The sequence below is a fragment of the Salvelinus namaycush genome, chromosome 7, assembly GCF_016432855.1.
Source record: "Salvelinus namaycush isolate Seneca chromosome 7, SaNama_1.0, whole genome shotgun sequence".
Taxonomy (NCBI): Eukaryota; Metazoa; Chordata; class Actinopteri; order Salmoniformes; family Salmonidae; genus Salvelinus; species Salvelinus namaycush.
In genome coordinates this window covers 27,158,466-27,172,577 of record NC_052313.1, presented here as the reverse complement: position 1 = coordinate 27,172,577, position 14,112 = coordinate 27,158,466, and the positions used below count along the sequence as shown (strand labels likewise).

General features: G+C 40.9%; 2 protein-coding genes across 2 annotated transcripts in view; one reads left to right on the top strand and one right to left on the bottom strand.

Annotated features, from left to right (window-relative positions):
* LOC120050686 (myosin VIIA and Rab interacting protein) overlaps positions 1–3,546 on the top strand; it is a 136,914-nt gene extending 133,368 nt beyond the window's left edge. The window contains 2 exon segments of the mRNA XM_038997261.1: positions 3,178–3,197; positions 3,277–3,546. Coding sequence (XP_038853189.1) covers positions 3,178–3,197; positions 3,277–3,546 — 290 coding nt within the window.
* A 3,291-nt stretch (positions 3,547–6,837) lies between these two features.
* Positions 6,838–11,516, bottom strand: prlh2 (prolactin releasing hormone 2). Its single transcript, XM_038997007.1, has 3 exons — positions 11,453–11,516; positions 10,978–11,172; positions 6,838–7,046 (listed from the first exon to the last, which is right to left on the bottom strand). Exons 1-3 carry the CDS (start codon positions 11,514–11,516, stop codon positions 6,838–6,840), a joined length of 468 nt encoding a protein of 155 aa, XP_038852935.1.
* Positions 11,517–14,112: the final 2,596 nt, after the last annotated feature.

The window sequence follows — 14,112 nt, the reverse complement described above, 5'->3', positions numbered from 1 at the left end:
CATCTCTAGGAGACAGAACGCGTCTCCTTCCTGAGTGGTATGACGGCTGCGTGGTCCCATGGTGTTTATACTTGCGTACTATTGTTTGTACAGATGAATGTGGTACCTTCAGGCGTTTGGAAATTGCTCCCAAGGATGAACAAGACGTCTTGGCTGATTTCTTTTGATTTTCCCATGATGTCAAGCAAAGAGGCACTGAGTTTGAAGGTAAGCCTTGAAATACATCCACAGGTACACCTTCAATTGACTCAAATTATTTCAATTAGCCTATCAGAAGCTTCTAAAGCCATGACATCCTTTTCTGGAATTTTCCAAGCTGTTTAAAGGCACAGTCAACTTAGTGTATGTAAACTTCTGACCCACTGGAATTGTGGTACAGTGAATTATAAGTGAAATAATCTGTCTGTAAACAATTGTTGGAAAAACTACTTGTGTCATGCACAAAGTAGATGTCCTAACCGACTTGCCAAAACTATAGTTTGTTAACAAGAAATTTGTGGAGTGGTTGAAAAACGAGTTTTAATGACTAAACCCTAAGTGTATGTAAACTTCCAACTTCAGCTGTACATCATTTGTCTTCAGGAAACTGAGTTTCTCAGCAACAACTTTTTCAACAACAAAATTTGAGGAATGGGAGATTCGATATAGGCAGATAGTAAAAGTCAAACATTTGCGGTCAATGTTTGGCTTTCTCAGGAGAGGCTTTATTACTGCCACTTTAAGTTACTTTGGTACACATTGGAAGGATATGGAGCCATTTATTATGTTCAATATATACGGGCCAAGCACAGGAAGTAGCTCTTTCAGTAGTTTAGTTGAAATCGGGTCCAGTAGGCAGTTGGAAGATTTAGAGGCCATGACTATTTTTGTGAATGTGTCGACAAAAACGTGGGTGTCTCCATTGATCCGAGGTTCTGGCAGTTCTGTGCAGACTCAGGACAACTACACCTATTCAAAGAGGAGTCTGTAATTTGCTTTCTAATGATCATGATCTTTTCATTGAAGAAGTTTATGAATTCGTCATTGCTGAAGTGAAGTGCATCCTCACTTAGGGATGCTGCTTTTTAGTTAGCTTTGCAACAGTATCAAAAATGTATTTAGGATTGTTTTTATTCTCCTCAGTCAGGTTTGAAAAGAAGGCTGATCGAGCAGCAGTGAGGGCTTTTCGATATTGCACGGTACTGTCTTTCCAAGGTAGTCGGAAGACTTCCAATTTGGTGGAGTGACATTTCCGTTCCAATTTTCTGGAAGCTTCTTTCCGTGCTCGGATATTTTCTGTATTTAATTTTTTTTTGCTTTTAGTGGCGCGACTGCATCTAGGGTATTACACAAAGTTAAGTTTAGATCCTCAGTTAGGAGATTTTTGTATTCCGATGTCCTTGTGGAGGGTGACTGCAAGGGCATCTAGGAATCTTTGCGTTGTCCGAGAATTTATAGCGCAGCTCTTGATAATCCTTGGTTGGGTTCTAAGCTAATTATTTGTTGTGATTGCAAATGTAATAAAATGGTGGCCCAATAGTCCAGGATTATGAGGAAACACATTTAGATCCACAATATCTATTCCACGGGACAAAACTAGATCCAGGATATGATTGTGGCAATGCGTAAGTCCCGAGACATGTTGGACAAAATCCACTGAGTCGATGATGGCTCCGAAAGCCTTTTGGAGCGGGTCTGTGGAGTTCTCCATGTGAATATTGAAGTCACCAAAAATGTGAATATTATCTGCCATGGCTATGAGGCCCGATATGAATTCAAAGAACTCTGAAGTAACACTGTAAACGGCTCAGGAGGCCTGTAAACAGTAGCTATAAAAAATGTATTGAGTAGGCTGCATAGATTTCATGACTAGAACCTCAAAAGATGAAAATGTTGCCTTTTTTGTTGTCATAAATGTTAGCAATACCTCTGCCTTTGCAGGATGCTCTGGGGATATGGTCACTAGTGTAACCAGGAGGAGAGCCCTCATTTAACCCAGTAAATTCATCAGGCTTGAGCCATGTTTCAGTCAGGCCAATCACATCACGTTTATGATCAGTGATTAGTTAATTGACTATGACTGCCTTGGAAGTGAAGGATCTTACATTAAGTAGTCCTGTTTTGAGATGTGAGGTATGATCACAATCTCTTTCAATAATGACAGGAATGGACGAGGTCTTTATTCCAGTGGGATTGCTAAAGTGTGTTTAATTTTGCCAGACCTAGATCGAGTCACAGACACGGTCTCAATGGGGAAAACTGAGCTGACTACAATGACTGTGCTAGGGGCAGACTCCACTAAGCTGGCAGGCTGGCTAACAGCACCCTATCTCATTGTGGAGCTAGAGGAGTTAGAGCCCTGTCTATGTTGATAGAAAAGATGAGAGCACCCATCCAGCTAGGATGGTGTCCGTCATTCCTCAGCAGGCGAGCTTTGGTCCTGTTTGTGGGTGAGTTCCAGACTAGAGCATCATGTAATGATTATTTAACTAACTGACGTAATGTTTTACTGTTTCTCTCTCGGTCTTGGGAACTTCTACATTTTATGCCCAATTCTGATGAGATATTACCAGATACACGGAGTATACAAAACATTAGGAACACCTACCAAGTGACCGATTGACCAGGTGAATCCAGGTGAAAGCTATGATCCCGTATTGATGTCACTTGTTAAATCCACTTCAGTGTAGACGAAGGGGAGGAGACAGGTTTGAGACAATTGAGACATGGATTGTGTATATGTGCTATGGGCAAGACAAAAGATTTAAGTGCCTTTCAACAGGGTATGGTAGTAGGTGCCGGGCGCAACAGTTTGTGGGTGTCAAAAACTGCAACGCTGCTGGATTTTTCACGCTCAACAGTGTGTATCAAGAATGGTCCACCACCCAAAGCACATCCAGCCAACTTGACACAACTGTGGGAGGCATTTGCGTCCACATGGGGCAGCATCCCTGTGGAACACTTTTGACACCTTGTAGAGTCCATGTACTGACGTATTGAGGCTGTTCTGAGGACAAAAGGGGGTGCAACTCAATATTAGGAAGGTGTTCCTAATGTTTTGTACACTCAATGCAAACTACATGAATGGTTATGCAGTGTAATAGCTTCATTTGTCATTGTGACTATTGAATACACTCCTTAGCTACCTGAATAGCTCAAGTCATATATTTCTTTATGTATTTCCTTGTCTTTTTCCAGATAAGGAGTCTGAGCAGCAGGTAACAGCACTTCATCCGTAGCGACAGACAGAAAGCACAAAGAGTCCCTCAGGGGCCCCGCGAGGTCTCTCCACTCCAGTGCCTTGATCCAGCGTCTGCCTTGGGCTATGCAGGGGCCAACACCTTCCCTGTGCACCCCACCCAGCGCTCTCCTCAGCCAGGCACGGCCCCATCCAGTCACCCCCTGAATACCTCCAGACCCCCTTCCCTGCCTCCCCCAGCCCAGGACCGACTCATTCAACCCCTGTCCCAACCTACTCCATCAGCCCGCTGGGCCTCATTCACTGTAACTACCGCACCACAACGCCCACAACAGGGTGGTTTGATAGACGACGTGTCTCTGCCTTAAAATCAGCGAACGAACACTCCTCGCCGAGACAACTCACTGTCCTACTGTCAAAAGAAGACCTAACTTCAAAGTCCTTGTACAGAAAATAAGAAAACCTCTGTCAGTCATTTTTTCCTAACTGTTTGCAAGGGTGTTGTAGGTGTTTGAAGATATGAAAAACCATGTGAAAACTTCTGTGATGAATGTCCCAAAAAAGGCTGAACCCATGTTTTTATACTACTGTTTTGGTCTTGTTGTTTCTCTCACTGATGAAATGTCATGATGAATTGCCGAGCACCTACAGAACCTGTTCGATGTTGTTGTTTTATTATTATTTCTGTGTAAAGACTCAGAAGTAATCATTTCCTTGAACTAGCAGATAACAATCCTCATTCACCACGATCTGGTCTGACGTGCTTTCGAAGTTTAGATTAGAGGTTCACTTTAAGAAACGTCTGGCGTCCTCTCCTGTTCCTTAATTAATCATTTACATTTACTCAATCTTTTGAAGGAGGTGATTTTGAGATGACCTAATTACTCTGGCGCTTAGTTACCATATGTGGAGAAAGATTCACTACATTGCTAGGCCCACACAATGACAATTTATGGAATATATGTTTTGTAAGGCCAAAATAACCTCCATCTACAGGTTGTGAGACTTTGGCATCTGGCTCCAGAGAGACCAAGGCCAAAATAATGCAATGCAAAATAGTTAGTTGCATTAATTAACAAATAATGAAACATTTATCACACAAATGGTCTACCTATTATGTAAAGTATATGTAAAGCATTTATGAACCCAAAGAAGCCAACATTAGAATACATTGACACATGTTTCTTAACCAAACAAAAACCTCTCTCTATGAAATCTTCACCATTCTGTCTTTTAAAGAAGAATATGCTTCAATCTGTAGCTAGAGGACTCCTGATATCTCCAGGAGTGATAAGCATCATTTTTGTCTTCATTTGTTGTTGTCTAGTACTGTCTTTTGCTAGCTAGGGCCATCTACTTTAAGTGATATCTGTCTTCCCAGTAACATACGTGGTGTGTGAACTGCTAACTGCTCATAACTTACAGATGATTGTTGACACATTAACTAGGATTAAAGGACATGGCAATTTGTGCGTGAACTAATACTCACACTTAGCTGATAGCTACTTTATTGAGCAAAAATATATGTACTATGACTGAGATATTTGGCTGTCCCACCTAGCTATCTTAAGATGAATGCACTAACTGTAAGTCGCTCTGGATAAGCGCTAAATGACAAAAATGTCAAATGTGTTATTTTTATGTTTCATTTGTTTCAGCTTTGTGGCCTTTATTCGGCACACATTTTGATTTCTCTCCTGTGCTATATGGCTCCAAGAATTAATTGTACGTTGTGTTAAATATCTTGTAAAGATTTATACGTAATGAAGTCTACTGGGCTTTATGACAAAATGCCATGAAAAGCATGATTTTATTTTTGTACTTTTGAAGATTGTTATTACGCAGTTCTTTTCTCTAAAACAAAGTGGGCGGAAACCGGTCTAGGCGTTATTCTCCCCCTCTGAAAGGTTTTCTCATCAGCCAAGTCTGAAACCGTGTCATGTTTCCTTCTTCAAAGTGCTTTACATGTATGCCTGCGTTAATTGTCTGAAAATGTGTGATTTTAATGGGGATGATGGTATTCATATTCACGATAACATGGGAGATGCGATAAAGAGCAGTTGATGCAGTGTCTGGTATTACTCCGATGACCGGGGTGAGAGTCTGGAATGCCGGGCCTGTTTTTTTTATCAGCGTCTCAGAGTAGGAGTGCTGATCTAGGATCAGGCTTTCCCTGTCCATGTAACCATATTCATTGTGATCTACAACACAAAATGGATCCTAGATCAGCACTCCTACTCTTGAGATACTCTGAGAGGCCCTGATCTTTATATTGAAAAGATTAGATAGTATATTAATATAGAGGAGATGAAATGCAGTGTTGAGGGATTCTGTTCCTTAGTAATTACAGGTAAAATAGTATGACGTTTGCGCTGGTTCAGGTTGTTACGTGCAGGTTGACCATTCTTCAAGCCACACCTATCGCGTTGGGTGCTGTTGTGGCTCAGTTGGTAGAGCATGACACTTGCAACGCTAGGGTTGTCGGTTCGATTCCCACGGGGGACCAGTATGAAAATGCTACTGTAAGTTACTCTGGATAAGAGCGTCTAATAAATTACAATAATATGTAACGCCCTGTACCGGAGCTAGAGACACCTATACCTATGGACTTCTGTTATATTTATATTATATTTGAACACTGTCCACTGGTAAGTCCTCCCATCCATCCTATGATCCCATTTTGCAGGTTATGCATATCGTTGCTGTGTGTCATCGTTGTTCCTGGATGTGTGTTGTGTATCAACGCATGTTTCTGGTTTTAAATAGATGTACAAAATTCGAGAAGCACAGCCAAGGGGTTCATTATTATCAATGTCCTGTATTTTTCTATTGTAAAAAAAATTATTTTATCTCACCTCCTAATTTGTTTATATATAAATATAAATATATATATATATATATCCATATATATGTAAAAAATAAATAAATAATGGATATGACATAAGATAATTGCCCAATCATAAACTTGATCCTTCTGTGTTGTCTGCGGGAGGCAACCAGCTGTCTATGTTCCTAGGCCGCAGTGAAGTTCACTTTGCACACCTCTGATGGACTATTCACTCATATGCGCAATCGTCTGTTGCAATCCATATCATGTGTCGGGGGAAAAATATTACGAAGCAAAAAATACAGATTCTCTATGTGCCAAATTGCTCTGATTTGAGAAAAAGTGTAACACTGATTGAATAAAGTTTGCACCTGAATGACCTCTGGAGTTTCCTATCATTCCTAACCTTTGGGGATTAATGAAGTATGGTCTTACTTTATGTTACAAAGAATATCCCTCACCAATGGTAAGAAAAACTGACCTGCTTACTCACAGAAAGATTCAGATTTTGAGCATCTTCACATTTCTCTTTTTAGACTTCCTGCTTTTTATTCAACAATAATCGGTCACAGCACCAATGTACCAAAACCATAGTTACAGACTATCTTCATTTATTAATCAATATAGATTGCATTTCTCAGTATGTACCATACAGACTACAACTGGTCAACCAGTTTAGAGGTCCCTAGACTAAGACATACTGTAGGCTTGAGAGCAAACCTTGAAAAGAAAGAAAGAAAAAGGAGATAGAGACAAAGAAAGACTATCCTTGATTAAATAAAGACACGTTCACAGACAGATGGTGGGGGGGGGGGGGCGGCCAAGCATGTTGTCATGGTAGCCAGTCGGCGTCCTCTCCGCTAAGTGTCTTCCCGATGTTCTCCTGGTTCCTGATGATGTCGAGGAGAATCTCCAGTGTGCTGACCACGGCCCCAGGGTGTCTGAGCCCTCCGCTGCCCCCTCCTCCGCTCTGCCTCTTCCCAAAACGCCCGATGGGCCTTACCCCACGCCCCACGTACCAGAATGGATCTATTTCTGGACCTGACAAAGACACAAGGGGGGAGTGGAAGCGTCAAGTTAAGGTTTGAGTATACACTGAACAAAAATATGAATGCAACATGTAAAGTGTTGGTCCCATGTTTCATGAGCTGAAATAAAAGATCCCAGATATTTTCCATACCACAAAAAAAGCTTATTTCTCTCAAATGTTTTTCACTAATTTGTTTACATCCCTGTTAGTGAGCATTTCTCCTTTTCCAAGATAATCCATCCACCGTACAGGTGTGGCATATCAAGAAGCTGATTAAACAGCATGGTCATTACACAGGTGCAGCTTGTGCTGGGGACAATAAAAGGCCACTCTAAAATGTTAAGTTTTGTCACACAACACAATGCCACAGATGTCTCAAGTTTTGAGGGAGTGTGGAATTGGCATGCTGACTGCAGGAATGTCCAACAGAGCTGTTGCTAGAGAATTGAATGTTAATTTCTCTACCATAAGCCGCCTCCAACGTCATTTTAGAAAATTTGGCAGTACATCCAACCGGTCTCATAACCGCATACCAAGTTTAACCACGCCAGCCCAGGGCCTACACATCTGAGTATTTCTGTCGGTAATAAAGCCCTTTTGTGGGGAAAAAGGTCATTCTGATTGGCTGGGCCTGGCTCCCCAGTGGGTGGACCTGGCTCCCAAGTGGGTGCCCCTATGAACCTCCCAGGCCCACCCGTGTGTGCACCCCTGCCCAGTCATTTGAAATCCATAGATTAGGGCCGAATGAATTTATTTCAATGGACTGATTTCCTTCTATGAACTGTAACTCAGTAAAATCTTTGAAATTGTTGCATGTTGTGTTTATATTTTTGTTCAGTATATATACAGTTGTGGCCAAAAATATTGGCACCCTTACACATTATTCAAGTATCTCACAATTTTCCCCAAAAATAAGTTGAAATTGAACAAAGTATTTGGTCTCCACAATTCTTTATTTCACTGTTAATATTACAGAACCTTTGTTTTTTATTCTGAACTTAATATATCCATTTAAATCAGAAAATAAACAGAAATGGCATTGACAAAATGATTGACTCCCTAGACTTAATATTTGGTAGCACAGCCTTTGGTAAAAATAACTGCAATCAAGCGCTTCCTATAGTCATTGATGAGCTTCCTGAACACCTCTACTGGCAGTTTGGCCCACTCCTCTTGTGAAAACTGCTCCAGTTCTCTCAGATTTGAAGGGTGCCTTCTCCTAACGGCTGTTTTCAGATCTTTCCACACGTTTTCAATGGGATTTAGATCTGGACTCATTGCTGGCCACTTCAGAACAGTCCAGTGTTTTGTCTTGAACCATTCCTGTGTTCTTTTTGAAGTGTGTTTGGGGTCAATGTCCTGCTGGAAGACCCAGCTTTCTGACACTGGGTCCGACATTGCGCTACAAAATACCTTGGTATTCACCTGATTTCATGATGCCATGCACAGGTCCAAGACACCCAGTGCCAGAGGCAGCAACGCAACCCCAAAACATCACTGAACCTCTTCCATGTTTGACTGTAGGGAAGGTGTTATTTTCTTTGAAAGCTTCATTTTGTTTTCTGTTAACATAGAGATGCTTTACCAAAAAGCTCAATTTTGGTCTCATCTGTCCACAGGACATTCTCCCAGAAGGATTTTGGCATGTTCAAGTGTGTATTGGCAAATTGCAGTCAGGCTTTCGTATGTCTTTCTCTCAACAGTGGGGTCCTCCTGGGTCTCCTACCATATAACCCTCTTTCATTGAGGTGGTGACGGATGGTGCGAGTTGAAACTGTTGTACCTTGTGTCTGAAGGTCAGCTTGAATCTGTGTGGCTGTTGACCGAGGTCCTTTCTCCACCATTCGAACAATCCTTCGCTGCAATCTTCCTTCAAGTTTTCTCTTGTGGCCATGTCAAGTGAGATTGGCTACAGTGGCCTGGGCCTTAAACTTCCTGATAACATTACGTACGGTGTAAACAGGAACATCATGGTCTCTGGAGATGAACTTGTATTCTTGAGATTGTCAACTCTTGGCTACAATCTTGTGTCTGACCTCCTCAGATAATTCTCTGGTTTTCTTTATTTTGTCCATGCTCATTGCGGTACACACAGTGACACAAAACAGGAGAATGAGTCCTTTTTTCTATTCAAACTGGTTGAATACGTGATTTTTATACCGCAGACACCTTCAACTCACCACAGGTGAGTTCACTTCCAAAGTAAATGAGAATCACCTGCTTGAAATAATCTCTAACTACTTCTAGAAGGTGCCAATAATATCGTCCGGGCCATTTTAGGATTTCTTTGTGGAATTAGCTAAGATTTAGTAAATTATTTTTTTTTAAATGTGTTTCGTTCAACTGCACACCGAAGACATACATATGTGGATACCAAAATATGTTTTAATTTCAACAGTTTTCTGGAAGAAATGGTGCATTATTTGAAAAAGGGCGCCAATATTTTTGGCCACGACTGTACATATACAAGAATGTGCTCGCACTAAAATACAGACAGACCCCCCCCCCCCCCCCCCCCCCCACACACACTATCTTTCTTAAAAGCACACACAAATGCCTGTCCACAAAGTACACAGTTGCACCATTATGCGTAAACAGTAGTCACACCTAATACCCACCACATTGCTGATTCATAACTAGTGATAATGCACTAAAGGACCAGGTTATTGTTCATACCAGTACCAAGAAATGTGGGATGAACATTGTGTATGAACAAACAATTTTTTGTTAGGCTATTGGTATGAGCAGTAACCTGGTATGAACAGCAATACCATTTCTTGTTAGGTTATAGAATAACCTGGTATGAACAATATCTTTACTTGGTATAAGGCTATTGGTATGAGCAATAACCTGGTATGAACAATACCATTTAGGCTATTGGTGTGAACAATAACCTGGTATGAACAATAACCTGGTATGAACAATACCATTTTAGGCTATTGGTGTGAACAATAACCTGGTATGAACAATACCATTGTAGGCTATTGGTGTGAACAATAACCTGGTATGAACAATACGATTTTAGGCTTTTGGTATGAACAATAACCTGGTATGAACAATACCATTTTAAGCTATTGGTATGAACGATACCATTTTAAGCTATTGGTATGAACAATACCATTTTAAGCTATTGGTATGAACGATACCGTTTTAGGCTATTGGTATGAACAATAACCTGGTGTGAACAATAACCCGGTATGAACAATACCATTTTAGGCTATTGGTATGAACAATAACCTGGTGTGAACAATAACCCGGTATGAACAATACCATTTTAGGCTATTGGTATGAACAATAACCTGGTGTGAACAATAACCCGGTATGAACAATACCATTTTAGGCTATTGGTGTGAACAATAACCTGGTATGAACAATACCATTTTAGGCTATTGGTATGAACAATAACCTGAAAGTGGATGTCACCTTTTCATCAGGCAGTGGAGGTCCATTACTGGGTTAGGATGATCATTTTTAGGCAACACTTTAGTCTTCTATGAAGATTTTAGGATTTATAAGTCAAGTAAACTGTGAATGTTTAATTTATGAATACCATATCAATCATTAAAAAACATGTTCAAATCCATAACTAAGATGTTGAAAATCTAGATAATATTACAAATTAACAAAATGTTTTTTTTTTATAATTATAAAATATATCACATTAACAGTGGTGTGTTACATTCGAATGTATTACATTTGTTTATTATGATTACATTTTTTGATGAACAAATTGTACAACCCTTTTATTATCCATTTGTAATAGGTTTGAAATTGACATTTTTTTTCTTTTAATTATAACACAAAAGAAATGTATACAAAATAATGTGTGAAATCCTATGTGTAATATCCAATGTGTCATCAATGTCACCTTTCAAGATGAAATCCAATGCTTATGAAGACAAATCATTCACTTATTCGATAATAAAACGTGTTTCAACTTACTTCTGTTGTCGACATTGTGGACGATGTGAAAGTCGTGCTCCACCGTGGTACTGTGAACGCAGGTGACCGTCGTGGAGAGCAGCAACAGAATCGTGAGCGCAGCCATCAGCCAGCGGGACCCCAGGACGCACTCTCTCACCATCACTGGGCACGCGGCTGTAGTCTCAGGTGTCATTGTGGATGGACGGCAAGGCACTGAACATGGTCCGTTGTGTTTTTAAAATGACATAAAGGTAAAGATAAATATTTAAACCCGACTTTAGACTTGTGTCAATGTAATCTTGCCATATACTTTGAATTAGCCTAATTCTTGCGTAATTGCGCACCAATGTGTAATTTTAGAACATACATATACCAACGAATTATCTACTCTGACACAAGGCTAACTAATAACTGAATAAATACGTTATAATCCTAAATATATGTTCCCTTTTTATACATAAAAGTGGAGAGCACACAACCAGTTTCAACTTACCGTAAACGTTGGTAGCTTGCTGAGGTGGGTCGGTGGAGAGTTTTCCTCGTGCCAGGTTATTCATTAGCGGAAATGGTGTGAGCGCGAATTTATATATTCCGGACTGCCCATGTTAAATGATGACTCAAGAACGTCTGTCAGATAGGATACTCCGGTTGATATCGTCAGCACCACCAGTTCCTCCCCATCCCCTCCTTCTTGCAAATCTCCTTATCCTTTTAAGAATGAAAAAGTAATGTCATGTGGCTTTTGGGTTGCATTTTTCCTGGTCCATGGCACGCCGCGGTGCACTCCATCAAGGAGTCAATGACATGTGGACAACATTAACTTAGTTAGTAGACTCCTGCTTTGGGGACCTTTACTTCGGGTACAAGACAGTGAACCAGAGCTGTGGAGGCGGGTATGCGTCAATCATCTTGATTAGTATCGACAAGTCCTACTGTTGTCATAGCACCAACCAGATAGTGGAAAACAGATCACTGAGTATCATTTTCAATGAATGAACTTTGTAATTAATTATAGGTTATTGAAATCTAGAACATTGGACAGTTACTTCAATGCAACATGGTAAATGTTTATGTCATAGGCCTACATTCTTTAGTGACATGCAATATTCACATACATTAACAAATTGATGAAAGCTCAAGTACAAAAGTTGAGTGATCAATAGAGGGATATTCTTTTGCATGTGGTGTCAATGAGTTTGCACAGTTCATGTCCAAACATCCCTGACACAGCTAGGCCAGAGAGATGAGTCACAGGTGACAGTCCGGCTGAGGAGAAATTCAGAGTAAAACTAAAATGTCAAAAAGGTGATAGCAGCTTTGGCCTGAGGCCCATGACTACACTCTTCTAAAAATAGTGCTATCTAAAAACTTAAACTGTTCTTTGGCTGTCCCAATAGGAAAACCCTTTGAAATTCCCTTTTTGGTTGCAGGTAGAACCCCTTTTGGCTTCCACGTAGAACCCTTTCCATAGATGGTTTGACATGGAACCCAAAAGGGTTCTATCTGGAACAAAAAAGGGTTCTACCTGGAACCAAAAAGGGTTCTCCTATGGCACAGGTGTCAAACTCATTCCACGGGGGCCGAGTGTCTGCGGGTTTTCGCTCCTCCCTTGTACTTGATTGATGAATTAACATCACTAATTAGTTAGGAACTCCCCACACCTGGTTGTCTAGGGCTTTATTGAAAGGAAAAACCAAAAACCTGCAGACACTAGGCCCTCCGTGGAATGAGTTTGACACCCCTGTCCTATGGGGACAGCCAAATAACCATTTTGGAAACCTTTTTTCTAAGAGTTTAGGTCCAGTGAGAGGATATCTAAATAAAGATGATATATACAGTATACAATATGTCACGTTCCTGACCTGTTTTCCTTTTTTCTTGTATTTATTTAGTTGGTCAGGGCGTGAGTTGGGTGGGTTGGTCTATGTGTGTTTTTCTATGTTGGGGTTTTTGTGTTCGGCCTGGTATGATTCTCAATCAGACGCAGCTGTAGATCGTTTGTCCCTGATTGAGAATCATACTAAGGCAGCCGGGGTTTCACGTGTGTTTTGTGGGTGGTTGTATCGCGTGTCTGCATTCGTGCCACACGGGACTGTTTGTCGGTTGTTTTATGTTAGTTTTGTTTCGTGTTCAGTTTCGAGTCATTAAAATATCATGGACACAAATCACTCCGCGTATTGGTCTGATCCTTCTCGCCTCTCCTCCTCGTCCGAGGAGGAGGATTACGACGACCGTTACACAATACCAGTCAAAAGTTTGGACACGCCTATTCATTCAAGGGTTTTTCTTTATTTTTACTATTTTCTACATTGTCGAATAATAGTGAAGACATCAACACTATGAAATAACACATATGGAATCATGTAGTTACCAAACAAGAGTTAAACACATCAAAACTTTAGATTCTTCAAAGTAGTCACCCTTTGCCTTGATGACAGCTTTGCACACTCTTGGCATTCTCTCAACCAGCTTCATGAGGAATGCTTTTTCAACAGTCTTGAAGGAGTTCCCACATATGCTGAGAATTTGTTGGCTGCTTTTCCTTCATTCTGCAGTCCAACTCATCCCAAACCATCTCAATTGGGTTGAGGTCGGGTGATTGTGGAGGCCAGGTCATCTAATGCAGCACTCCATCACTCTCGTTCTTGGTCAAATAGCCCTTACACAGTCTGGAGGTGTGTTTTGGGTCATTGTCCTGTTGAAAAACAAATGATAGTCCCACTAAGTGCAACCAGATGGGATGGCGTATTGCTACCGAATGTTGTGGTAGCCATGCTGGTTAAGTGTGCCTTTAAATAAATCACAGACAGTGTCACCAGCAAAGCACCCCCACACCATTACACCTCCTCCTCCATGCTTCACGGTGGGAACCACACACGGAGATCCTCCGTTCTACTCTGGGTCTCACAAAGACAGGCGGTTGGAACCAAAAAACTCAAATTTGAACTCATCAGACCAAAGGACAGATGTCTAATGTCCTTTGCTTGTGTTTCTTGGCCCAAGCAAGTCTATTCTTCTTTTTGGTGTCCTTTAGTAGTGGTTTCTTTGCAGCAATTCGACCATGAAGGCCTGATTCACGCAGTCTCCTCTGAACAGTTGATGTTGAGATGTGTCTGTTACTTGAACTCTGTGAGGTGCAATCTGAGGTGCAGT